This window comes from Ornithodoros turicata, unplaced genomic scaffold (assembly GCF_037126465.1).
Source record: "Ornithodoros turicata isolate Travis unplaced genomic scaffold, ASM3712646v1 Chromosome23, whole genome shotgun sequence".
Lineage (NCBI taxonomy): Eukaryota > Metazoa > Arthropoda > Arachnida > Ixodida > Argasidae > Ornithodoros > Ornithodoros turicata.
This window is the reverse complement of record NW_026999342.1, coordinates 117,436-142,027: the sequence shown is the minus strand read 5'-3', so window position 1 is coordinate 142,027 and position 24,592 is coordinate 117,436. Positions and strand designations below refer to the sequence as shown.

The 24,592-nt window shown below is 45.1% G+C and overlaps 1 protein-coding gene and 1 long non-coding RNA gene across 2 annotated transcripts; one reads left to right on the top strand and one right to left on the bottom strand.

Annotated features, from left to right (window-relative positions):
- Positions 1 to 2,556: 2,556 nt before the first annotated feature.
- Positions 2,557 to 7,708, top strand: LOC135373305 (uncharacterized). The gene is made up of 11 exons (XM_064606527.1): positions 2,557 to 2,935; positions 3,099 to 3,164; positions 3,224 to 3,280; positions 3,374 to 3,722; positions 4,089 to 4,247; positions 4,732 to 4,918; positions 4,976 to 5,221; positions 6,400 to 6,571; positions 6,660 to 6,802; positions 7,412 to 7,559; positions 7,644 to 7,708. Exons 1-11 carry the CDS (start codon positions 2,622 to 2,624, stop codon positions 7,654 to 7,656), a joined length of 1,854 nt encoding a protein of 617 aa, XP_064462597.1. The 5' UTR covers positions 2,557 to 2,621; the 3' UTR covers positions 7,657 to 7,708.
- A 2,419-nt stretch (positions 7,709 to 10,127) lies between these two features.
- LOC135373256 (uncharacterized) lies at positions 10,128 to 11,088 on the bottom strand. The gene is made up of 3 exons (XR_010416383.1): positions 10,857 to 11,088; positions 10,551 to 10,772; positions 10,128 to 10,420 (listed from the first exon to the last, which is right to left on the bottom strand). It is a non-coding gene; the product is annotated as an uncharacterized LOC135373256 (long non-coding RNA).
- Positions 11,089 to 24,592: the final 13,504 nt, after the last annotated feature.

The window sequence follows — 24,592 nt, the reverse complement described above, 5'->3', positions numbered from 1 at the left end:
GATGGTGATACGGCTTGCCGTTGTGTTATGTTTGCACTCCGAAGCAAACCGAGAGCGAATGATTTTACTCTTCTTCTTCTTCTTCTTCTTCTACCAATGAGATAATGGCCGTGAGCCACTAAGGGAGATTGGCCAGGACAAAGGATTGGCCACGACGTGAGATGTTTGTTTATGTCTGTGCAGTAATGATGGGGACTAAGGCCAAGTCGGATCCAAGTCACTCCCTTCGTCCTCTTCTCTCGTGCACCACACTTCCTCTCCTACATCTATAAGGAGTCAAGTATACCCAACAACATTACTCACATAACTTCCTGTCATGCAGGCTGTCTGTTAAAGGGACTATCGCATCCGGAGACATGTGTAGGAAATGGTTACGAGAATGGTTGGCATCATTCGACAATTCATTTCATCAATTATCTTGGCTAGAAAATGTTCCTGTAATAAATAAACGAGTTTTTTCGATCAGCGAAACATCGGATGACGTCATTGTGACGAAGGCTTCAACAGGACCAATGCGAGGTCGACGCACCGCCGGCGCCGCTCCCCCATTTTCTCTCGGGGATATCGTCTGCTTTGTACATATGGCGTCGTGCATGTCTCTGTGTATGAAACAACCAATTTCCTCGAAAGTGCTGTGAGTTTCGCTCAGTGGTGAAATTGCAACATGTCTTCGAGTTCGGGAACACGTTGTAATGTTCCTGGCTGTAAAAAATCGTCTGGTGCGAACCCAGAATTGACATTTCACGGGGCCAAGGACAGAGACACGAAACGAAAGTGGGAAGCAGCAATCGCCGGCAGTCTTCCTGTCGTGGCAGAGGAACTGCATGTTCGGCACGTTTGTTCCTCGCATTTTGCCGACGAGGCGTACGTGGAATTGGACTTATTGCAATTCCGTATGGGACTGTCAGCCAAACGAAAGAGACTAAAGCCCGATGCTGTGCCCACAATGTTCGATGAGCAAATGGAAACCACCGACGTGCCGGATGAGCAGGTAAGCATTTTTTTTCGATTCATTTCGAATGAAGCCCTACAAAAGTGTGGTGTAGTGATATAATAGCTCACGAAGTGCCTCCATGTAGGCGATCGGGATCTAGGTGACTCAATGTAAACACACTACACTCGGAGTGTAATCACGTACAATAAAGGGGAGAGTATATCCTACCAGATGTCGGTTGTGCTGTTCGGCGTATATAACAAAAAGTACGTATGGAAGTACATTTTTTCACGCTCTATCCGCCGATTTCAGCCATTTGTTTCTGCAAATGCGCGCCAGAAAGAGTACACATGAAACACCGCGACCGGCAGTGATGTACCAGACACTCCTAGCCCCCACCAGCACCCTACGTATTTTTTTTTGCGACATCCCTCTATAACTTGCATTATTCAGATTCACTGTTTCTCCTGTGTCTTTCTTTGCTCATGTAACCCAGCATTTTTGTGAACTAGCAACGTCACTTTTGTGAGCTAGTGAGAGCAAAGGAGGCAGCTTTCCAGCAGAATAACAATTAGGCATTACAATTTTATGCATCATGTCCCACATCAGGTGCTCAATTTCTGTCACAGGTGGAGAGAAGCGGCTTGATGGAATCTGCTTCAGGTGGTGAGTACAAGAAACTTCCATTAGGGAAGTCCGTGTTGTACGGTTAATGAAATGTGAATTCTGATTTACACTGAATGTTCATGTTGTGAAACCGGCAGCGTCTGCAGGAGTATCAGCCTCTACAAGTGGTGCAAGTGGGAGTTCAGTTCTGCAGCACATGACAGCCACATCATCAGAGGATGGTATGCTTTCCAGTTCACCTATCACAGCTCAAACAATAAGACTGTAAATTATGTACCAAAAAAGAACTGTAAAAACAGACATGGTGGTGGCAGAGTTTTGCCTGAGGGTGACACTCTAGCATTTTACAATATAGGGTACACATATTTTGAAAGGTGGATGCAAATAGTCCACCACCCATCTAGCAAGTCACGTTTTGCACTCAGTCCGATGAAAAAATGTGCCACACCTGAAACTTTTGTCCAGCACTAAGTGTAGCTGAGCCTACAGCTATGCAGCTTGTCTCAAGAAAATACAGTAATCAATAATGTACCCATGATGACAATATTCATACTATACAATATATACTACAATACATATACTGACAATATATATATACTGTGTGTTTGCTTAATTTTTTAAGTTTTCGTCCTGGATGAGCTGCCCCTTCAGCCTTTGGTTCCATACCAGACTGTCAGCCAATATGGCTTTTTGTACACTTTGGTGCCACAGAAACAACGCTTGAAGGGTGGAAAGACGGCAAATAAGAAAACACAGACGGCTGTTCCCACTGCAACACTTGGTAATTATGCTTCAAAATGTATTGTGCTTCACAAATATGTTTGCGTTTCTTATGCAATGTAACTATACGTAATGAATACTTTGGTTGCTTCCTTCATATTGCCTAACAGGTGGAGAATTCCTTCATGAGTATATGAAGTTATAAGCCAAAACACTGTTGCACTTATTATAAAGAAGCAGTAGTGACATTGAACCAAATTAACTGCTGTGTAAGCTTTCAAAGAACTTTGTGAGAAACATGAGCTCAACGTGCATTCGTTTCATCCTTTTTTAACCATGTATGTTTTTCACTTGTGTGTATGCAGCCACTCAAACAGGCATCCTCATGCCAAGCAGGGGAACTCACACAGCTATAACCTTCCCACCCACTGGTGCACTCTCCTTTACATCCTCACAAGTTGCAGCAGAGTGTCCAGAAACCAGTGGAGACAAAGGCGCAGCTGTTTCTTTAGCAGAGGCTTTGCTGCCACATGATGACGCAGCACAGCTTTGTGTTGTCCCACTGGAGCATGCTAGCCTTTCGACGTCACCGCCTGGTGGCCGTACCTCTACTCCAGTGCCTGTGGACTTAGACACGACGGATGTGTCCACATGGTATGGGCAGTATTTTCTTTTTCAACATGTATTCAGCTTTGTTGTTATTTCTGGGAACTTTGTTTGGATTGGTGTACATAAAAATGACACTGTGGCATTGTCTCAGCAGAGATGAAAAGTGCTTGTGATGAAGGCAAATTAATCTGTTTCACTTGTGCGTAAGCCCACCCGACCCAAAGGATGTGACATTCCAGTTGTCTGAAACCACAGAAAGCTCAGACACTGAAGAGTAAGCTTGAGATCATGAGGTAAATAGAAACTTTGAGAATTTGTTTTCTTTTCTTGCAGTGAAGGAGACAAGATGTTGCAACCACGAGGGCTTTCAAAATCTCGTGGGCATCAAACGTAGGTGAAATATTTTGAAATATTTCTCAAAGCTTGTTCAAGACGCTGGTAGCATAATAATCTAAGAATTAAAAAATTTGGTTGGCTTTCCAGACCAAATCCAGATGAGCGATTTTTCCTGGTGGCAGAATCCAGTTTGAAAGAGCTACTAACCCAGTGCCTCTATTGTGGGACCGATGATGTTGACATCAACACCACAACAAGGGGGACATGCTTGAAAGCTGTCATGCGTTGCAAGTGTGGGAGGGAACGGTCTTGGCACAGCCAACCTTGGCTGGGGGGCCGACCACTGGGGAACGTCCTGGTCTGCTCTGCAATCCTCTTCTCAGCTGTGAACATCTCAAAAGCGTTTAGGATATTTGAGCTTATGAAGATGGCAACACTTACAATGTCTCAGTACTTTCGAACGCAGAAGGAGCACCTCTTTCCTGCTGTGAATGATGTGAGTCCTGTGACGTGACGTATGACTTTGCTGTGACATGCCACACAGAGTGGGATAAAAGGGGCACGTGATATGTTTGCGTTGAGTGTATGGCCCTGATTTTCCTGCTGCTTAGATTATTGACTGTGCCTTGAGTTCCCTCAGAAAATAGTCAAAGTAAAAAGTAGAAAGAACAACTATTTTTCTGTGATTGTGCTATGATCGTATAGTAAGAACCTCCTTTGGAGGTGCTTCAATCAATTGCAAATGTCTGGGCAGGCAGTCTAGTACGGTTTTGGCTTTACCACTATTTCTCTGACAATCATGGGTCATCTACCATGTGTACCCAGGGTTCCTCAATTTGCACTCATCCGAAAATGTTTTTAGGTCTACCTCATGAGACAAGCAGAGATCCTTGACCAGCTTCGGCCACTGCCCCTGACCCTTGCCGGGGATGGCGACTCACCCGGCCACACTGCATTGTATGGCACCTACACGCTTCTGGAGACTGCAGCCAACCGTATCGTGCACTTCGAGTTGGTTAAGGTACCTCAAGTTGTTTTGTGGACACCAGAAAAGTTTTGTGACAAAAGTTATCATGGATAAAAAAGCACCTACAATAGAAGAGCTTGGTCATGTTACATTCTAATTTGGGAATTCAAAAGTGGCTCGCTTTTGCCTAATATTCTAATGTGAAGTGTGGATACAGCAGGCTCTAGTAGGACGAGACTAAAGTGCCCCCAGGCAAAACTTAGAATGCACATATGAAATGCTACATTCAGTGATCATCACTTATTGTAGTGCAATAGCATGGACGACAGGAAAGACTGTCTATAAATCAAGCTTAGTCAAAACGATTAATTACTATCTATTACAGAGTATTCACTCGTAATGAAATTACTCACAAATTGCTTGGAAAAATTAATAAATTACTTGCCGCATTACTCACAAAAGTATCTCATTAATAGTATGGCAATTCGTTGCAGTGCCTCACATACAATGTCTCACCCTGACCTTTCCTCCTATGCAGTCTACTGAGGTCAGCAGCAGCAATGCAATGGAAGCCTATGGTCTACAGAAATGCCTCGCCTTTCTCGAGGTACATGACATGACTGTGGACACCTTGGTCACTGACCGCCATTCTGGCATCAAAGCTATGCTAAGGCGACTGTGCCCACACATAAAGCACAGATTTGATGTGTGGCATGTTGTCAAAGGTGAGTGGTGTAATTTTCTGGAGGGAGTTTTATGTCACACGTGATAACATCCAACAGGAGTCAAGAAAAAGCTCTTGGCTCTCAGTCGCTCAACGAAACACCAAGTTGTGCAGCTCTGGATTGATAGCTTGACGAGACATGCATATTGGTGTCCGCGTACAAGCGGGGATGATGGGGACCTATGTCTTGCGAAGTGGGTGTCAGCAGTTAACCACATTGTTGACATCCATGAGCACGACAACCCGTTGTACCCGATTTGCTACCACGGCGCACTTTCTGAACCACGACAATGGCTCAGAGAAGGTAAACACTGACATTTTGCAGTTTGTAAAACATTATATACAGAGTAGCGAAGTAATAAAAGTTTTCCTTACTGACACTTATGGGTGAAATACACCACAAATTCCAAAATCTTACAACAAAATTAACACAATTGAAAACAGAAAAAAAATATGTTGCACACCTTATACTGCAGCCTCATTCCCATTCTCTGATCCACGATCTCGGTGGAGTTAGATCTTGAGTATTATTTATCTCTTATTCTTTACGCAGTAAATTCTTTCTTCTGCCTTCAGCAAGGGGACAACAGAGACCAATTGATTTAAAATTTACTAAAATGAAATGTGAACACAGGCACACACAATGATCCTTCCTTGCATCAAGTAATTATTGTGAATACTGCGTGCCAATAAGGATAAACTTTTATATGTGGCTCTCCTGTATTCATATTAATGTATCTGTAGTTGTTATTGAAAGCCCTTAACTTTACACGATTCACAGAAATCTCGCAGAAGTGATGATTTTTTGCAGACCACAGGCGAATTTCCCCATTCATTATCATTAACTTATTTGTTGTTGTTGTGCAGACCACACGTTTTGTTGTGGTATTGCAAATAATTTTACTTTTTTTTAAATTATGTAACCTAGAATTCTTTGCTGTGCCCTATGGAATGTGTCATTCTCACCAAACAATTAAAGAAAAAGCAGTTGCAACAGAGCAAGTAGAGATGATCTACAACCCCTGCCCATGCGTGCAAGAGCACCTCATAGCTAGTGATCAGGCAGGCATGGGCCTGTCTGACTGCCTACCTGCTTGGCTGGAAGCCATGGTTGGTGGGTGTTTTTGCATCTCTCTGGCATAAGCAAAGGTGTTAAAAATGCGAAACTCAAATACCAAATACATGAGCACAGCAGATGCATGGCACTATGCCTGGAGAATAGTGTCAAGGACTTTTAGTATCTGAGAGATAACTAGATTCTTTTCTGTTGAGAAACTGTTTGTCTATCAGTTGTGAACTTTTATACGCACTAAGAAATCCAGCACATGCCCCTTTTTTATTTCTTTTTTGCCTGTAGACAACTGCAGATTATCAGTTTGTCGTTCGCAGTATATTTGAAATTATCACTGCAGAAACGTAGGGGCTGTAACCTTTCAGTGTACATTATGAACATTTCAAGCACCTGACAACACACAATTGTAGACACAGAGACGTACAGGCGAGTCCAGGACATCCTGTTGTCACCTGCACTCCTGAAGGATATCCCATTCCTGTCCTCACAAGAGCAGACATATGGATTGGAGGCCTTTCACAGTGTCCTCATCCAATTCCTGCCGAAGTCCTACGCTTTTTCTGACGAGGGGATGGTGGCTAGGTATGAAGCGTATGGACCCACGAGCTAGGAGCCAAGTCCAGCACGGTGACAAAGGGTATCATAAGACTGTAATGTACTCCACTTGTAGGACACAGGTGGCGATCATCCACTTCAACGAGAATGCAGACCGTGTCCAGTTGGAGAGGGAAGGCGCGAAGCAGTACCGTCTCAAGGCATTGAAGGTTAAGAAGACGTGGGTGGCTGTACCTCTGAAGGAGAGTGCTAGCTATGGTATGTGCTGGTTGCATGCATCATGAATGAATCTATGTTGCAGTCGTTGAGTTTTAGTTTTATTTATTTGCCAACAAATTACCACACTGCCCAGTTACACCAACGCTGGGTAACTTTGAACCGAGATCAAGGGTTAATAAAACGTAAAGTTAACACACAATTCTTTCTTTACAAATGCTAGATGGTCATGTAATGAACGTTTCAGTGACAATGACTCTTTTTAGTGATGAACAGTTATGTGTTAAATTCAAGTTAAGGGACCAGAGATCTTGGTTGAAATGTAAATTGACGTTGGTGAAACCGTGCCTTCGCAACTTTCAGACAAGTGAGATAGGAGTAATATGGGAAAGGAACCTTCCTGAAATCCACTGTACATGTTACAAATATTGAGTCCCACAGTGAGATCAAATATTCAAATCTAGTATTAATGTCAGATCATTGGGCAAGGAATATCCCTCTGTCCATAAACACTTTGCTTCACCATTACCTATTTTTGAATTATTCAGCTGTGAGTGTCTCATCAAACATCCCGTTCAATGGGGAGCAGGGCAATTTTCAGTGCATTGATCAGATAGTTTTCGTGCCAACTCCCATCTTCTTATTGGATAGGTTATGCATCAGCCTTGATTGCTGAGGTGCTGACACGCATTCAGGAGCACAGAAGGGAGTCTGGAGCTGTGGCAACTCTGCCAACGCGGTCATCAACATATGGTGAGAGGCCAAGCCTTACAGAAGCAGTCGTGAAGCATCAGGCAAGGTTTGTGCACACTTTTCCTACCATATATTGCTCACATACTGTCATGGCTTGATGTTGTTATATATTGTGGATTTTTATTTTTAGGTTCCAGAAATGAGGCTCCCACCTGCATCACACACTGAACGTTGAAACTAAGCTAAAAAAAGGCCCTTTTCAAGGGCACCACAAGGTTTATGCAGAGAAAAACGTTGCGTTATGAACCCACCAAAGTGCACATTATTGTTTTTGGTCCAGCTGCATACACTTTTCTGAATTGTGTTCCTGATTCAAATGAACTGCTTTTTTTTAATTCCTTCTGTGGCTATTAATAGCATCTAATGAACCATATGCGCACCTGTGTGACTTTTATTGGAATTCCAGTTACAATTCCAGCACACAGAGGACACACTAAGGATTCAAGAATATGGTGGTATCGGGCTCCGATATGCATATGATGGTAAGTTTTTTTATCTTTGTCTTAAATTTGTGTTTTTACTTTTTTCAGCACATCGAGCTCGCACTACTCGTATGGAAGAAAAGAACCTGTTACCATCCTGTCAACATGAACCATAATGCCAGCTCCCTACATAGCAACTGAAAATATAGCAAGAATGAGGAAATAAAATGTACTAAATACAATCAGTTCTTGTTCGAAATGTTTAATATATGTATCAGGTTCAGAAAGCTTCCATATACACAAAACTGTGGCAATACACACACCGGCAATAACTCTACCCTCCATTTAGAAATAAAGCATACATCCAGGCTAAAGGAAAAAAAAGCATCAAGTTTTTTTTTCTTTGTAAACATAGGTGAAAAACATCGTACAAAAGAAACCTCGCTATGGTGAAGCTGGATAGACTATTCAAAATGTGTATTGCACCAGTACTTGTCCTCATTGTGGTTTGTACCAGAGCCCTGCACGGGCCGACTTTTCCGGGCCCGACCCGGCCCGGGCGCATCGAAAAATAGCCCGGCCCGACCCGGGCCCGGACCTTCATATTTTTATGCGGCCCGACCCTGCCCGGCCCGGTGACCCAGTGACTAGAGCCCGGCCCGACCCGGAATCTAAGCAAATAGAGCCCGGCCCGGCCAGGCCCGGTGACGCGGCGAGTAGATCCCGGCATAGTATTTCCAGCCGCGACGTACGCGTTTCTGGCGATTATCAAACAAATTTATCAGTAAATTTATAGGGAGAGAAGACAAACATACAAGTGATGGCGGTTTAACACCATAACCGCACCAGACCAAATTAAATCCAGAACGTACGCGGGCATGGGCGTTATCGTTACACTGTCAAGATTTTGCGGAGGTAGAGGATGCTGTCGACAAACTCCTTCTCCCAGTCCATACCCCTCTCACCAAGCTTTGCCAAGTGATTGTGAAATACGTGAGGAGTGAGGAGCAATGTAAAGTTTCTTTGAGAATGTTCTAGAGGGTCGAATCATATGCCTAATGCAGTATCCCTTGCTTGTCTTTGCATAATATGCTCAGGAATGACGCAAGCGCATGATGATATGAACTAATGCATCTCCATTGTGTGGAATTAGCTGCGTGGTCCGGCCGGGCCTGACTCTCGGAAACATATTTGTCGGCCCGGGCCCGGCCCGGCCCGCGGTGGTGGCGTATTTTGACGGCCCGGACCCGGCCCGGCCCGCGGTGCTAGCGTATTTTGTCGGCCCGGGCTCGGCCCGGCCCGGAGCACACAGCCAATAACAAGCCCGGCTCGGCCCGCGGGCCGGGTCGGGCCCGGGCCGGGTCGGGGGCCCGGGCCCGTGCAGGACTCTAGTTTGTACTTCCAAATGATTCTCAATGAAAATTGTTTACACATTCCAGTATGCGACCTAAGTCTGTACACTGCTCTTGAAGTGAAACAAAGGGTCCAAACCTTCGGAACTGGGCATGCACATATATGACGTACAGTATGACCTGCTCAATAATTTGTGACTTCGCTCTGCAACATTTCTTCACCATATGTGGTTATGGAAAGCAAACATCATGGAGGTGAAAGATGGAAGTCACTGAAAAGGTTAGCCAGCTGTAGGACCCAAACCCACATCTTCTGGATTACTGTGACTGGTTTGTCCCTTCAGATGACGCACCCTGGAAGTCGCTGAGAAGGCGTGTTAGCTCAATTGGTAGAGCCCTGGACCGGTAATCCAGAAGATGTGGGTTCGAGTCCTACAGCTGGCTAACCTTTTCAGTGACTTCCATCTTTCATCGTTAATTTCTTAGGCAACTTGAGGACTTGTATGTGATTGTCCCTTCTATGTTGTTCCAGCCTGACAACATCAGTTCTCTCTTGATCATGGAGGTTTTGATTGTGTATACAGTTACATCTTCTAATAGCAAAGCACCTTACATGAACATGCGCAAACAACAATGACACTGATGTGTCCTAAAATGAAAGCGTATATAATTAAAGCTCTAACGTGTCCAGAAATTATATTTAAAGCGAGCGACAAAAGAGAAACGACCGCTACTTTTCAGCTACTTCACTAAGAAACAGGTGCTGCTAGTGAAGCAGTACCTGTTTCTTCAGTAAGAAACAGGTAATGCTTCCACTAGCAGCTCCAGTATCTTGGTGAGGTAGCTCAAAAGTAGCACTCGTTTTAGATAAAACCTCTGGACACGTTAATTAGAGCAAACACCCTGCTGCACGAGTTGAATTTGAAAGGTGTTATGAAAAGTGAAGTATGTTACAATATATGACACATGGGAGATATGCCTGGTGTTACTCGTAGTATCCCGTATATGAAACTGACGGGAACAACGTCCTGATTCTTCGAACAGCACATCCTGGAATCTGCCTTCGGTTTCTTATCCCAAGGTATCCATGAATCCATGTTGTGAACGCGCAATACGCGCTGTATCGGAGACGTCTGTGTGACGTCTGTGTGATTTGCTTGACTAAGAGCAGCAAACTTTTAGTAACACACATCCATGTGCTCGAAACGAAAGTGGCACGAAATCACGACATTTACGACGTATGAGAAGTTTTAGACACAGTACCTATTGTCAGATGGCTCGAGAACACGCATGCGACGGTCATCACGGCAAAACACTGGTGCATAAACAACCAGGAGCTCCCTCCGCAGACAAATGTCATTGAAGAGTGGGTGATCGGTGATACAATTGACCCCGGCACCCTCACAGACAGCCGACACCCGATCAACAGAACTGCAGCACCGGCGTTCATCGGGTTCCACTGGACTGCAGCGAGTGCAGAGGCATCTGTCATTTCCAAGTGGACAAATGTCAAAATGCTTAACAGTGCACAATCATCATGAGATATGATATGATCGGGATATGGCGTACCTGAAAGTGTCGTCGCTATCGGACGGCTCGCTTTCACTGGCTGCACCTTCACCTGCAGCACGACCTGCAGCAGGGTCAAGTGGTAGAGGGTCTGTGGAATAAGGGTCGTCGTCGAGCACAATTTCTTCGGAGCTGTAGTCCTCAGAATCGCTTGGAAGCGACGCGACGTCACTTTCGTATTCCGACGATTCCGACATTACGCTTGGTGTCTGCTGGCCGCCTCGCATCCAGATGCCCCGCGGCCCCATCGATCAGCTGTGCGGGAAGATGCGCTCTCATTGGCGCTGTTAAGCGTGACGTTATCAAGGCGTTGTGGAGAGACGGTGGAGAGGGACCTCATTATGCGTCGTCTGCTCTCTCGATGTATTTCATTAGATTGCTCAGCATATACGCGACCTATTCACTTGGGGTTTTCGCTGCCCTTGTCAGAGGGCACTGAGAAATATTGTGGTACTGAAGTTTCGGAATCGACCGAGATGGATGCGATAGTCCATTTAAGTCAGGCTTGTGCTACATGGGATACTAACTAAGACGAATGTAGGATACCCCTCACAAAACCTGGACACATTATGAATATGTTTCCTGAAATGTTGTATTTCTTTTCAAAGAAACATCGCTGTAACGCTGTCTAAATGTTGCGAACATACAGCGCAAATGTTGCCTCCACATTGTATTTGTGTTGGAGAAATATGGGTGTAACGCTGTCTCTACACTGCAGAAACATAACACAAATGTCGCTTCAATATTGCGTTTGGGGTGGAGAAATACGGCTGGAATCCCGTCTCAATGTTGCAGCAGCATAAAACAAATGATGCCTCAATATTGTATTTGTGTCGGAAAAGTATGGCTGTAATCCTGTCTCAATGTTGCAGCAAGGCAACACAAATGTTGCCTTAATATATTGTCTTTTTGTTGAAAAAGTATAGCTGTAATGCTGTCTCATTGTTGCAGCACATAACACGAATGTTGTCTCAATATTGTATTTGTGTTGGAAAAATATGTCTGTAACACTGTCTCAATGTTGCAGCAAAATAACACAAATGTCGCCGTAATATTGTATTTGCGTTGGAAAGATATAGCTGTAACGCTGTCTCAATGTTGCAGCAAAATAACACAAATCTTGCCTCCATATTTCACTTGCGTTGACAGAATATGGCTATGATGCTGTCTCAATATTGCAACAACATAATACAAACGTTCCCTTCATGTTGTATTCGTGTTGAAGGGATGTGGCTGGGACGCTGTCTCAATGTTGCGGAAATGTTCTCAAGCATCGTTGCTGGCAAAAATTTTCGAGGGGACATTGCTGACGTTCGCACAATGTTTGAGGTAACACTTTCACTACCGTCTTTCAAAATATTACTCGACTATGAGGTACGAGCAGGTGCATGGATGAGTCATGTGGCTTGAAGGCGACTGAGGAACGTTCAGACACTGTCCCCTAGCAACATTGGAGAAACATTGCACTGCAACGTGGCAGGAACATTGTAAAAGGGATAGTAAAGTTGGCCCACTTTTGGTAATATTATGATAATGTTAACGAATGTTGCAAAACGTTGCTCCACATTGGACAACATTTGCAGCGTTGCTTCAACGTCACGGCAACAATGTGTGCTACTAGGAAGATCACATGGAAACATAAATGAACATGAACTAATTAAGCATACCAATGGCGCGGGTAGGGACTGCTGTTTGTGTTAACTTGTGCACTAGCTTTGGTCGCTCTTGTTGCTGCTGACAGGGCACCAGAGTGTAGACCAATCCTACTCACAGTTTGGTAGGGCACTAAGGGCTGCAAGCCTAGCCCATCTAGTGCAACGGCTGCACAGAAGAAAATGAAAGGAATCCTGTATGCAGTGAGAAACAGAGAAAAAAAAGAACAGGGGTGACTGTTGTAACGACTATACTGCTGCTGATACCATGCATCCGCAGGTGTGCTTCTCTGAGTGTGCACCCTCAGTACAAGTCCAAGAACTCGCGTGATTGGTTCTCACCTTCTAAAACATCTTTCGGTACAGCAGGAACTGGGGTGCTGTCATGAAATTCTGGGCTTATCACCGGCGTATCTATGAAAACACGTTGATTAGAAAGCATAAATTATTTTGTCATTATACTGCTGAGAGAATGTGTACCTTCCATCATGCTGCAAGTACCAACATCGGCGTTTGGAAGGGCTTCAGGTGTCACCTGCAATAAACAGCGCAGCGAGAACTGTGAAAACAAGTGTAAAAACCGTGTTCTTTTCCCTTCGAACCATATTATAACTAATGCGCAATCACAACCCCGACACTAACGAATAACAAACACGACAAGCGAACACAAGACGAATGAACCGGGAAAGGACACAGACAGAGAATATGTTCCTGTTTCCGGGTTATATCACCATCTCGCCTGATACTTAACCATTCTTTCATAACATTAACCGAACATTGCGCAGCAAAAAACTGCATGGAGTGACATGATCGTCTTACCTGCACCTTACGGTGGGGAAAGATGTCGGCACAGCGTAGGCGCTTTTTCTTCGGTGGTAGTCCGAAACTTTGAGGATATCGCTGTCCAAGTATGTATCCTCCGAGAAGTGTACCGAACACTCTCGAGACACTGTTTTCACTGCAGTCCCTTGCGGATTGTGGCTCTCAATGGCAACTTGGCACTTTCGTTTCGTGTCCTCATCACGAGGAGGGTGAAACGAAACGTTCGGATGTCTTACCGAAGCGTTATTGCAAATGGGCACACTGCAGCGGTTTCCACCAGGCATTCTGGTGAATATGCCGCCTGCAACAACCAGCGAAACGGAAGCAGTGAAACTTCTTAACTGAAAGCAGACGACAAGCAGAGGAAAATACGGCGCTAGCACTGTCGTCGTCTACCCGTACACCTGGCAATCAGCTGCTCACCCCGACAACCACTGAGCGAGACTTCTGTAGAACGTCACGGACGGCTGTTGTTGCCAGCAGACTTCTGCGTTCAACAAGCAGCCACGAATAATTGAAATTTAATTTCTCTTTTAAAATGCCGAATTTTCACGAAATAATTTAGTAGCAACCATTTCATTCCACGGGCAATCGAATGGTAGTAGTACCCATATAGGCTCGCTGCATGTTACCATCCCTTTAAGTGATCGCGAGGTTTGGTGCAACGCAGAGTTGAGGGCTCCCCTCCGCTGAGCGTCTTTTGAGGGAACTCAAGCGCTAAGCCCGTCTTGCGGAAGCCGCGTGTTAAGCTAAGATTAGTGCATCCGGCGGTAGCGTTGCACAATCATCAGGGTCAGCAATCCTTTTTATTTGCTGTGTACTCAGGAAACGTGGCATCTCTTCTTTTTAACCATTGCGTCAACGTCGGGTGAAGGTGATTGCGCAGTAGCAATCTTAAAGACTGCATTGAGGTGCTCGTATGTTAGTTGTGAACTTAACTTTGACCTATTCAGGTTCATCACAGAAGACACCTGGTCGCTGACGTATGTTGACACAGTTGTCTCGTGACGTAAAGCCACGAATTATTATTAAACGTATGTTGTACCGAACATGGACAGGGGTTTCTGTGCGACAACGTACGTATTTTCAGATACTTTCGCCCAAAGTAAGAAAAAGAGAGAGGGCGATTAATGTAATTAATGCGATGACAATCCGTTAGCATTAGACATTCGTCTTACTTCTAATTGCTTCTCATACAGAATACATACGTAGACCACACCACACCACACCACATGCAGACATGACACATATAACATACGCCACACGACATGATACACAAGCTCATCCGCTCGCTAAACTGTCAGAGAACGTACGAGACACGTCTGAATGTCTGAACACATCCAGAGACGAGACGCAGCTGACAACGGCTCAACGTCCGAGCTGCCGTCGCTCCACGTTTGCACGTGACGGAGCGCAGCCTGATTAGCTATTGTATGTCACGTGCCGTCCCAGTCAACACAACATCGTAAACTTAACGTAGAAAATGCTTTTGCAATCCACAAAGACAACGTTCAATTAATGATAGCTGAGAACGTCAATTTGATCTCGGAAATGATGCCCCCAAAACAGGTTAAATTAGCACTGACCAGCTAACGGATATTTGGCGTAATTCACGCGCTGGTTAAACATAGAAAAGCGTACCGCAACGTCGACCAGAGATGAAAATTTACAGCAACAAGGTAACATTACTTTTACAATACATGAAGCATCAGATTTATGTTGTTTTGTTGCTACCTGAATGGCGGAATTTACGTTTTCTTCCTGCTACCTGATTCGTTCAATTTACGTCACTTTGCTGCTACCTGAATAGTTAAATTTACGTTATTTTGTTGCAAACTGATTCATTAAATTTTCGTTATTTTGCTAGTATCTGAATTGTTAAATTTACGTTGTTGTGCTAGTACCTGCATCGTTCAATTTACGTTGTTTAGCTGCTACCTAAACTGTGAAATTTACAATGTTTCGCTACTACCTGAATTCTGAAAATAATGTTGTCTTGCTGCCAACTGCATCGTTAAATTTACTTAATTTAGGCCGTACCTGAATCGCGAAACTTACGTTGTCTTGCTGTTGCCTCAATGTGAAATCTATGTTGTTTTGTTACATTTTAAATCAAGGGCCAGGAAAATATTAAGAAATATATGAACTGTTAAGAATACTGCAATGTGTTGCCATCTGTTGGATGCTTCGACCGCATTCCGACGCCAGCTGGGCATCCCTCAGTTGCCTTTCTTGGCCCACTGGATTGAACATATACTGAAATAAAACTTGATGGGGCACGTTTATTTATGTGTAGCGTGGCGTAACAACTTGTCAAGGATGACCAGAACACGTCCTCGCAATGAACCCGTACGTCTGCAAAGTCAAAGTGTACGCGCTGATATTATCGCCATCCCTTCGTCTCGAATGTCGTGTTTTTAATTCAGGCTGTGGTCTGTAGCATTCTTATATCTCGAGTGGAGCTGTATAGCCGATAGGTTTCCCGTGCAAATATTTTTCGAGATAGCAGCCCAGAACAATGAAAATATCTCAAATATGATTAAAAAAGACACAAGATATTTTCGTTTGGTATTATTTGACACCTAATTAGGAAACCCCAACATAAAAGCTGTTGACTAGAGCTCAACTAGCATTACGTGTGAACATATGCGTCGTGAAACATATTTTCTCACAATGAAACATGTTTATGTGAGAGGACGCACACTGTGTGTTTCCCCCGAACACTACTGAACCACTTCAAAATTTCCTGTATCACATATGTGTGCCTCATACAAAGTAAAAACAAACAAGAACAAAGTAGTAGTTCACTTGATGGTGACCCATTGAATGTCCTCGGAAAATCTCAATCGAATATCTTGTGAATGTATCTGCCTGGATAAAGTGTAAAGTTACTTTGTGGATACCGCCCAGATGTACATAGAACATATGTGATGTCCATGTTCATCCTGCTGCATGTAATATGCAGTCCATAGACCCCTCGAATTGATGTCGGAAATGTCGCCCCGAAAACATGTTAAATCTACACTGACCCACTATTGTATACCAACGTAATTGACACCAGGTTTACATACATATATGCAGATGCAACATCCATTAACGTCGACGAGTGTAATTTTCCGTCAAGAAACTCACGTTGTTTTCTCAACTTTGATGGAACAACGTAGTGCTAAATTCATGTTGAAATCAGTTTGAACACAGAACAGCTCGTATGCAGAACGGAGTGTTGCACCTAATCTGCCTCACAAAAAAGCCGCAACCCTACGCAACACGGTGTTGCGTTTTTGCGTAATCCTCAGGCTCTAAGACGTTCCTTTCACCGTCTCGACTGCCAGTCTTATTTTTTATCATAGAAAATGATAACGAAGTTTCTACGTCCGAAATTCGCTTAACGTTTGAAATGGCGCAAGCACACACACCCATACAGACAAATCTCAAATGCCCATGCCAAAGATTTCAGCGGAGTGTATAGGAGCAAGGTGTCAGCCTCCCACATCCCTGTCAATATGTCTCTGTCCTAGCAGTACTCCAATATTGAAAACAGTAAGCAATAGCCGCTGAATCCTATCAATTGATGCTCTGACGTAGCAAAAATTTTTGTATGACATGACATCAGCCAAGATGTGTTGGTGTAATGCAAACGCGTACAGAAAGGGCAAAACGCGAGAAATCAACGTTGCATTGATAAGTAAATTTGCCACACTGAATTCGGATGCTGGCAAACTATCGCTGCAAAATGTTGTGCAATCCATATTCCCCGTGGTGTAATTTTTGTACAGAGAATCAGCGCCGCGCTAATGTTCCCCTCTTTGCTGTTGTTCGGTCAGCATGGAATATGACTTATGTTTACCTAGTGCGGTCCGGACGTTGAAATTTCACATGTAATCTACGTAAACCTGGTGTCGGAACCTTGCATTCCACATTCTACAACCATACTCAACGTTCAATTTGCATTCCATGCACCATGTGTTTTGACAGGGGACGGACACCTCGTTCACCCCGCTACGATGCCGGCTTCTCATCGAAATGAGGCTTCTAATGCCAACGCATTAATAACTAATGATCCCCGTGCAGGCGAGAATTCGAGTTCCGTCTCAAAATATAACCGCATTATCTCACGTATTTATCGTGGCCATGCAACTTCACTGCACTGCTGCCTCACACACATTTCCACTCTTGCTGCAGGAAGGAACAGTCAGCGTACCGATATCCATGCTGACCCGCGTCGTCTGCTCCGCGTGCACTAGTACTGCACTTCCTTTCGAGCAAGTGCAGGCCGGTCGTGAACTCGTGCTGAAGTGCTGCACCATCACAAAACGAACACGAGAGTGCATAAGGCGCGCGCGACACTCACAAAACCAATACGTAGGTGCTGCATCCCTTGAACTGGTTCAGGGTGTGCACCAAAATCGAAGAGACCTCTTGTCGAATGTTTTGTAAAACTCCAAGAACACGGCATCGGTGTGATGGCCATTATCTGCGTCAGATCATGAATGAAGCAAGCTAATTGTGTTTCACATTAAGGACTTTTACTGTAGCATTGCTGCTAGGGGAAGAAAAAGTTATCCTCAACAAAGTTAACCTATTTGGGTAAACTACTATGGTGATGAATTTTACCTGGAATGCTGGTTAGGCTGTATGGATATGGGACGGTAGTTACTTGGAGAGGGTGTGTCAACTGACTTATGGATTGGAATGATTGTCGCTAATTTCAAATCCTTAGTAAAATGCCTTCATTTAATGACTAAGTAAATATCTATAAGCTGGATAATGCCTGAGCGCCATATGTACAAGAAGTGATATTAGCATTCACTAGCCCCCCCCCCCCCCCCCCACTGCATGTCGAGTTGTAATGAATCAGCAATCGTTGAAACGCAGTGAGGGTTAATGGTTATTGCGGTCATGGTGTTGCGATCTTACCGTGGCAGATTCAGATTAGGAGAGGAACGTGGAGCCGATGAAACTGACGAAGAACCGTTAGCAAAAGCTGAGCCACAATGCTCGAGTGGAATGGCAGCATGGCACAGCGAGAGTTCTCTTTCAGGTTAAGTAGAATTTCTCTGTAGGTTTCAAACATTTCCAAATCTCCCAGGGTTACTAACCCGTAATGAGGGTAAACCTATGTTTAAAAAAAAAAGTATGTTCGCTAGCGTTACCTTTGCGATGTGTTTCGGCCGGGCTTCACAGTTGCTTCGTTATGCAGTTTTATAACGACGTTTTCTTTTTTTTTTTTTTACTCAATACACTGCCGAGTCGTTTAGTACACCATAGGACACGTGTGAATGATTTAATGTGAGCTTTTTGTATATATAGCGTCTGAGGATAGTGCAGGGTGTTCTAGTGAAGCCTTGAGTTCTTTTCTACTGTACAGGATGTCTATTGGTTAACAAAATAAGTGTTATACAAGTGCCTCTCGTTTATAGCAGAGAACTTAGCTTTGTTGTAAGCACTAATTAATTTAATACTTTGGTGGCGTGCAGTAGGGCGGAAAAACGAAATGTTATGTGATTGATTTTTGATCGATGACGTCACTGAAACACCGCGAATGCAGTGAGTCACCTGCGTGTGTTGTGAGAACAATGTCTAAAAGAGATTCCACGCTTGACGTGTTTCTGCTTGGTTCTTGCGCCGTATGTGATAGGTTAAACGTTAAGCATACGTTAATAAAATATTTCGATTCATTAATTATACAATGACCATTGTATATTAGTAAGCCGTGTCCAATCAATAGAGGGGGAAAAACTGTTGTATGAAGACAGAAGGTATGAAGCTGTCTTGCGCAAAATTCCCTGGTACATTTGGAGCGTAATTTTTCCCCATGGGCGGAGAATGCGTGCTTCACTGGTCAATCCGGAGCGGGACTCGTTTCTTTCGGAGGTCGTTCCTTAACCTTCGGTTCGGACGAAAGCAGCGTCATCACTTCCGTATCCTGCAAGGTCGAGCAACAGCGAGGGTTGAGCGACCTTGGAATCCCAAATGCACGCAACGCCTCAGGCGCTACAGCTTTCCTCTGGTGGGTTCGGTCCCTCCGCGCCGGATTTTGTTTCGATTTCGGTGCTCGCACCAGATGGACCAGGCTACTGAGAATGAGTGTTCTGAAAGTGGTTGTGATACAGCACTCGTACCATGAAGCGACGTTCCACGGAGCGATTTTCAATGTAGCTGCTCGACGTCCACACCAGTTTAAATATAATTACAACAATTTACAACAACAACAACTACAACAATGTTTGGAACGACAAAGCAAAGGCAATAAAACAATTTTATAGGCGCTTGTATCATTGTAACTTGTATCATTGTAAGGTAACAAGCACCTCGACATTTCTTGCAAACGTTCAAAGTTTAAAAAGGTTCCTGTTTGTATCACGTCACCCTGTCATCATTGAGTGTCGTCGACAGAGGCTTGCGAAGCAGCCCGAGTCACAGTGGATGCTACTCCCGGGCTTCCCAAGCCGTGGTGCTGGACGTGCTTTCCGGATAGACGAAAGTTGTATTAGTCAATGTGTGCTCATAGGGGAAGGCATCGATCCTCGTTGACATATCGAGGTCGCGGGCCGCCGTCCTATTCGTACTCATAGTTGTAGTTTTTTCGGAAGACGTTGTGGAATTGGAGCCAGCGGGATGTTCCCCTCCTACTGAGCTAAGTTGGACGTACATGAGGCCTACCACAGTGAACACTAAAACAACGCAGGTTACAGTCACTGCAAAGAGAGTGACCACTTTGCGGTCGCGAGTAGGGGGAAGACTAGGAGGTTCCTTATCAACAACCGTCATCAATTCCTGCAGGAGGAGCATCCGCTCAAGATTCTCACGGCTTTCCTTGCTCCTGAGTGGCGGGTTCCCTGGTCGTCGGAGGGGAAACATTGTGACTTGTTCGCTACCTCTTCTTCTCGTTGCGCATGCACTGATTGCATTCATGCTGACAATACTGATGCGCCTTATTGGCGATCTCTTCCTTAGCTTTTGATGGCTCATATGTGTTAGAAAGATGCCTTCTGTGTCTTTTAACGACAAAACTTAGAGCTATGGATATGATGCGTCTCAGAATTGTGGATCCATTGGTTGCGTTGGGAGAAATCTGGAACGGAAATCTGGAATTTAAACGGAAGCCCAATGCGTTCCTCAGAATTTAGTTTGGCTTTCATTTTTCTCTCTTTCTCTTGTTGACCCTTGGAATGTGAAGTTATTATCAGAAAGTCTCGACGGAGAGAAAAAAAAACGATTGTGCCTTACCGTACTAAACATCCACTTGCGCATTTATCACAACGTATATGGTGGTGGTGGTGGTGGTGGTAATGGTGAAAGGGCCCGCCGTTGCCGGCCTCACACATGTGGGCAACGTCACGACTGACGCCCTGGGGGAATGTGCGTCCTGGGCCGACTTCTAAGGGAACTGTGCCGACATATGTATGAAAGCGTCTGAGGAAAACCCAGGAGAACCCAGAAAGCACACCGGCCGCCGGAATTGGCGGCGGCGGAAGGAAAGCCGGCACCGGAATTCGAAGACGGGTACCTCCCAGTCTCGACGTGACAACGCACATCATAAACAGGAGGCGCTTGTTATACCCCTATCACACGAGAAAGTTTATTGTTATTTCCAGCGAATGACGTTCACGCTGAATACCATGCCTTCGTGGACCTACACCGCGAATCTGTATATAGGTGCGTCCTCACTATGGAGATCGGCATAGTGAAAACGCACCTTACCGGCATGTTGCTCAGCGGCGCCCATTCCCTACTTCTGTTAAATAAGTGAGTTTATAGTGCGCCACGACTGATGTAAACAGCCAAAGGCGAATAGGAGCTGCGAAACCGGTTCTCGTGACAGTAAAGTTGTTGTACACGCTCTAAAAATAGGAGGGGGGGACGAAATAGCTTGCCGTTGTTGGCTGCACACGAGTGTCCTGCTGGAAAAAGCAGGCTCAATCGCATTCAGCGCCCGCATCAATTTCAATGAATTTCAATGAGAATTTATGCACCCACTTCAGTTAATATGAATAGAGCAGGTATCTCTCATGAAAGTAATGAGAGGTGTTGTGGGAAAGCTGACATTCTGTTTGAGCGCTCCAACAGATGTTGCGGTGAAGGAGTCTTCCAAGAAACCAGGAGCTAATCTGTCAATGAGAAACAATGACTTTCAATGAGAACTGAGGCACCCAATTCATTTCATGTGAATAGCGCATGTACTTCTGATTGAAGTAACGAGAGGTGTTCAAGGAAAGCTGGCTTCATGTTTCAGCGCCCTAACAGGTGCTGTCCCAGATGAAAAATTTTCCAACTGGGACCAGTTCAAATTGTGTTATTGAACTGGGACCAGTTCAAACTGGGACCAGTTGAAAACCAGTTTGCAGCTGGTCCCAGCTTGAACTGGTCCCAGTTCAATAACACAGTTGAAAAGCAGTTTGCAGCTGGTCCCAGCTTGAACTGGTCCCAGTTCAATAACACAGTTTGAGCTGGTCCCAGTTTGAACTGGGACCAGTTCAAAACCAGTTGGCAGCTGGTCCCAGCTTGAACTGGTCCCAGTTCAAAATACCAGCTTGCAACTGGTCGCAGCCGAAGTAGCAACGTTTCTCCTCCAAGCGGAACTGAGCCACTCGGGAGCTCATTTGGATCTCCATGATGAAACACACAGATGCATGATACTGAAATAAACGTGAATTATTTTATTGTGCACTTCTGAAACAGACATTTTGTATTTCACGATGCAGTTTCTCACTGACTTTACAGAAACGGTTGAGGAAAACAGGAAGCATTCCAGGCAGCCGTGGAAGTGATGTCATCAGTTGGTTTTCTACGTATAGAGCTGCAGAAGACTATCATTACTAATTCATTTAGTTCACTATTCACACGTATGTCGCAGACACTCACCTTTCCCGTGTATCCCCCGTTACAGGAGGCGCTTGTGGAGTCCGACGTATTGCTTCGCAGTCGTCCTGTGAAGCACAATATCACCAAAACATGAATTGAAAGGCACAACTACTCCACAACAGACTCACATGCTTTTCCGATCCACGCTACGAGTACTCTGGGGAGCTATGCGGGTTCTAGAGCAACCCGTGTTTTCCGCGTGAAGGATCTGAAACACGAGAATGACATGCATTAAAAGCGGGAACGCGCAGACTAACGGCACATGATGAATAAAAGAACGAGAAACCAAGAGACACTTTTCACAGCGAGTGGTGTGCAAAAAGTTGCTTTGTTAACGTTAACATCGCATTTGCATAAACCGGGCGTTGGTCATGAAAAAAACGTGTCCATATGTTCTCGTGCAACACACTGGGGAGACAAACTTTACGTGCAGCAGGACGGTACCATTATCTATATTTCTGCTTTGTTCGCAGGAAGCAAAAAACACTTGAGCATAGTACTCACGATGAAGCAGTCTTCGCAGCTGCAACAGAGCCGCAATCGCATGACACCTGTCTGGTCGTACTGAAGCCGATGACGCTCACTGTAATTTATATTGTCGCATGTCACGCTAATAACATTAAGAGCAAAAATGTCACTTGGGGCATGCTGAGACTAACGCGAAAAGTCAAAACACGGCAGACAAGCGCGAACGCTGCATCTGGAAGCAGCAAGCGACCGGTACACCTTGTTCAAACGCGTCATTCATCAGGGGAAGTGAAGCCTGGGGTGGTGAAGAAGATTCCCAGGAAATCAAGAACCAAATCAAGTAATTGGTCCACTGAATGCCAATGAGAGTAGTAATGTTACAACCCAAGATTTACACAGAAAATCCACGGCAAGTATTGCACTTTTTACTTTAAATAAAAAATTTAAATTTTTAAATTGGGCAAAATCTGACTCAGTGCAATACTTGTCGTGGATTTTCTATGTAAAACTCGGGTTGTAGGAAATAAAAAACTAGATAGAAAGGAAGCAGACAGTGGGAAATGATTTATTTGAAAATCAACGACGCCATCTTGAAGAAATCACGCCGGTGCGGGCGACTGGAGCACGACGGTTGCAGAGGCAGGTGGCACGCTAGTTCCAAGGCATCACACCAGATGGCGCCAGCATCGTAGCTCTATACGAGAAAGACAGAGAACAAGAAAGTACTAGCGACATGTAAAAATGGCAACAGTGCTCGACAAGTCTAACCATGCCAGAGCGCGGGGAAAAGGCCTAACCGCTACTGCTAAACAGCACGGAGAAAACACTACACATCGGGGGAAAAGGCTTAAGGCAATCGACAAGGCCTAACCACAGCGCCACAACACTACGCGGCTAACACTACGCGGCTAACACATGGCGGGAACCACTAGCCACACGATGGTAAACGTGCGTCAACAGGCTTGGACACCGCTAAACAATCGCGTACGGCGAGAAAAGGCTTAACACGAGCACGGTAACACAACGCGCAAACATCGGTAAATCACTCACCTTTTTCCCCGCTGCGACGGAGCGTCCGCTCTCGTCGACAGCCAGGGATCAAGTGACGATGGAGCGACCGGCCGCACCTCTTCTCCCTACGAGAGCCAGAGCTGGACTGACTAAGGCGACGCATGCGCGCGCCCTCCTAGCGCCCTCTGCGCTGCCCGCGGGTGTTGTCGGTTTCGGCTCCCTGCTGCGCGCGCGCAACGGGTGGCTTCTGAGTTTCGGTTTCACTCTCGTTTCTTTGCGCGCGCGTTTATCTGTATAAAGGCAGCGCACACCGCGCTCGCGTCATCATTGTGACCGATACGTGGAAAACGCCATGTGTGGTTTATTCTCCTGCGTTTCTCGTCGTCGCAAGGAAAAGACAAAAAACGAAGAACTTCGCGAATTGATACGCGGCATCGTGGAGGAAGCCTTTCAAGTCCACCGCCTGGAATGGTTGCAAGCGCGTCAAGAAATGTGTCAGGACAAGATGAAGACGCTCGACCGCATCTTAGCGGCGGACAGACTGGCGAAAAAGAAGTCCAACTTTAGCCTGGATAATCTGTATTGGGAACGCAGTTCCGATGTAGAGGACGACGACGACAACGTGTAAATAAAAGCGATGCATTTCTCTTCGAGTCTCAGTCTCTTCTTTCTCTTCGTGCAACGTGTACGCACGCAACATGTCTTCCCCCAAACCTTTTCGTTTCCGTCATCCTTTTCTCTGTATCTTAAGCGGCCCCTCCATGTGCGGCAAATCTACTTTCGTTGCTAACGTGCTGAGGAACCTGAACGACGTGGTGGACAAGCCTCCGTCACAAATATTCTACGTGCAGAAATATGCTTCGCCGAGGATGCAGGACGAATTCGGGGACTCCGTAAAATTTACCTAGGAGCTACCGC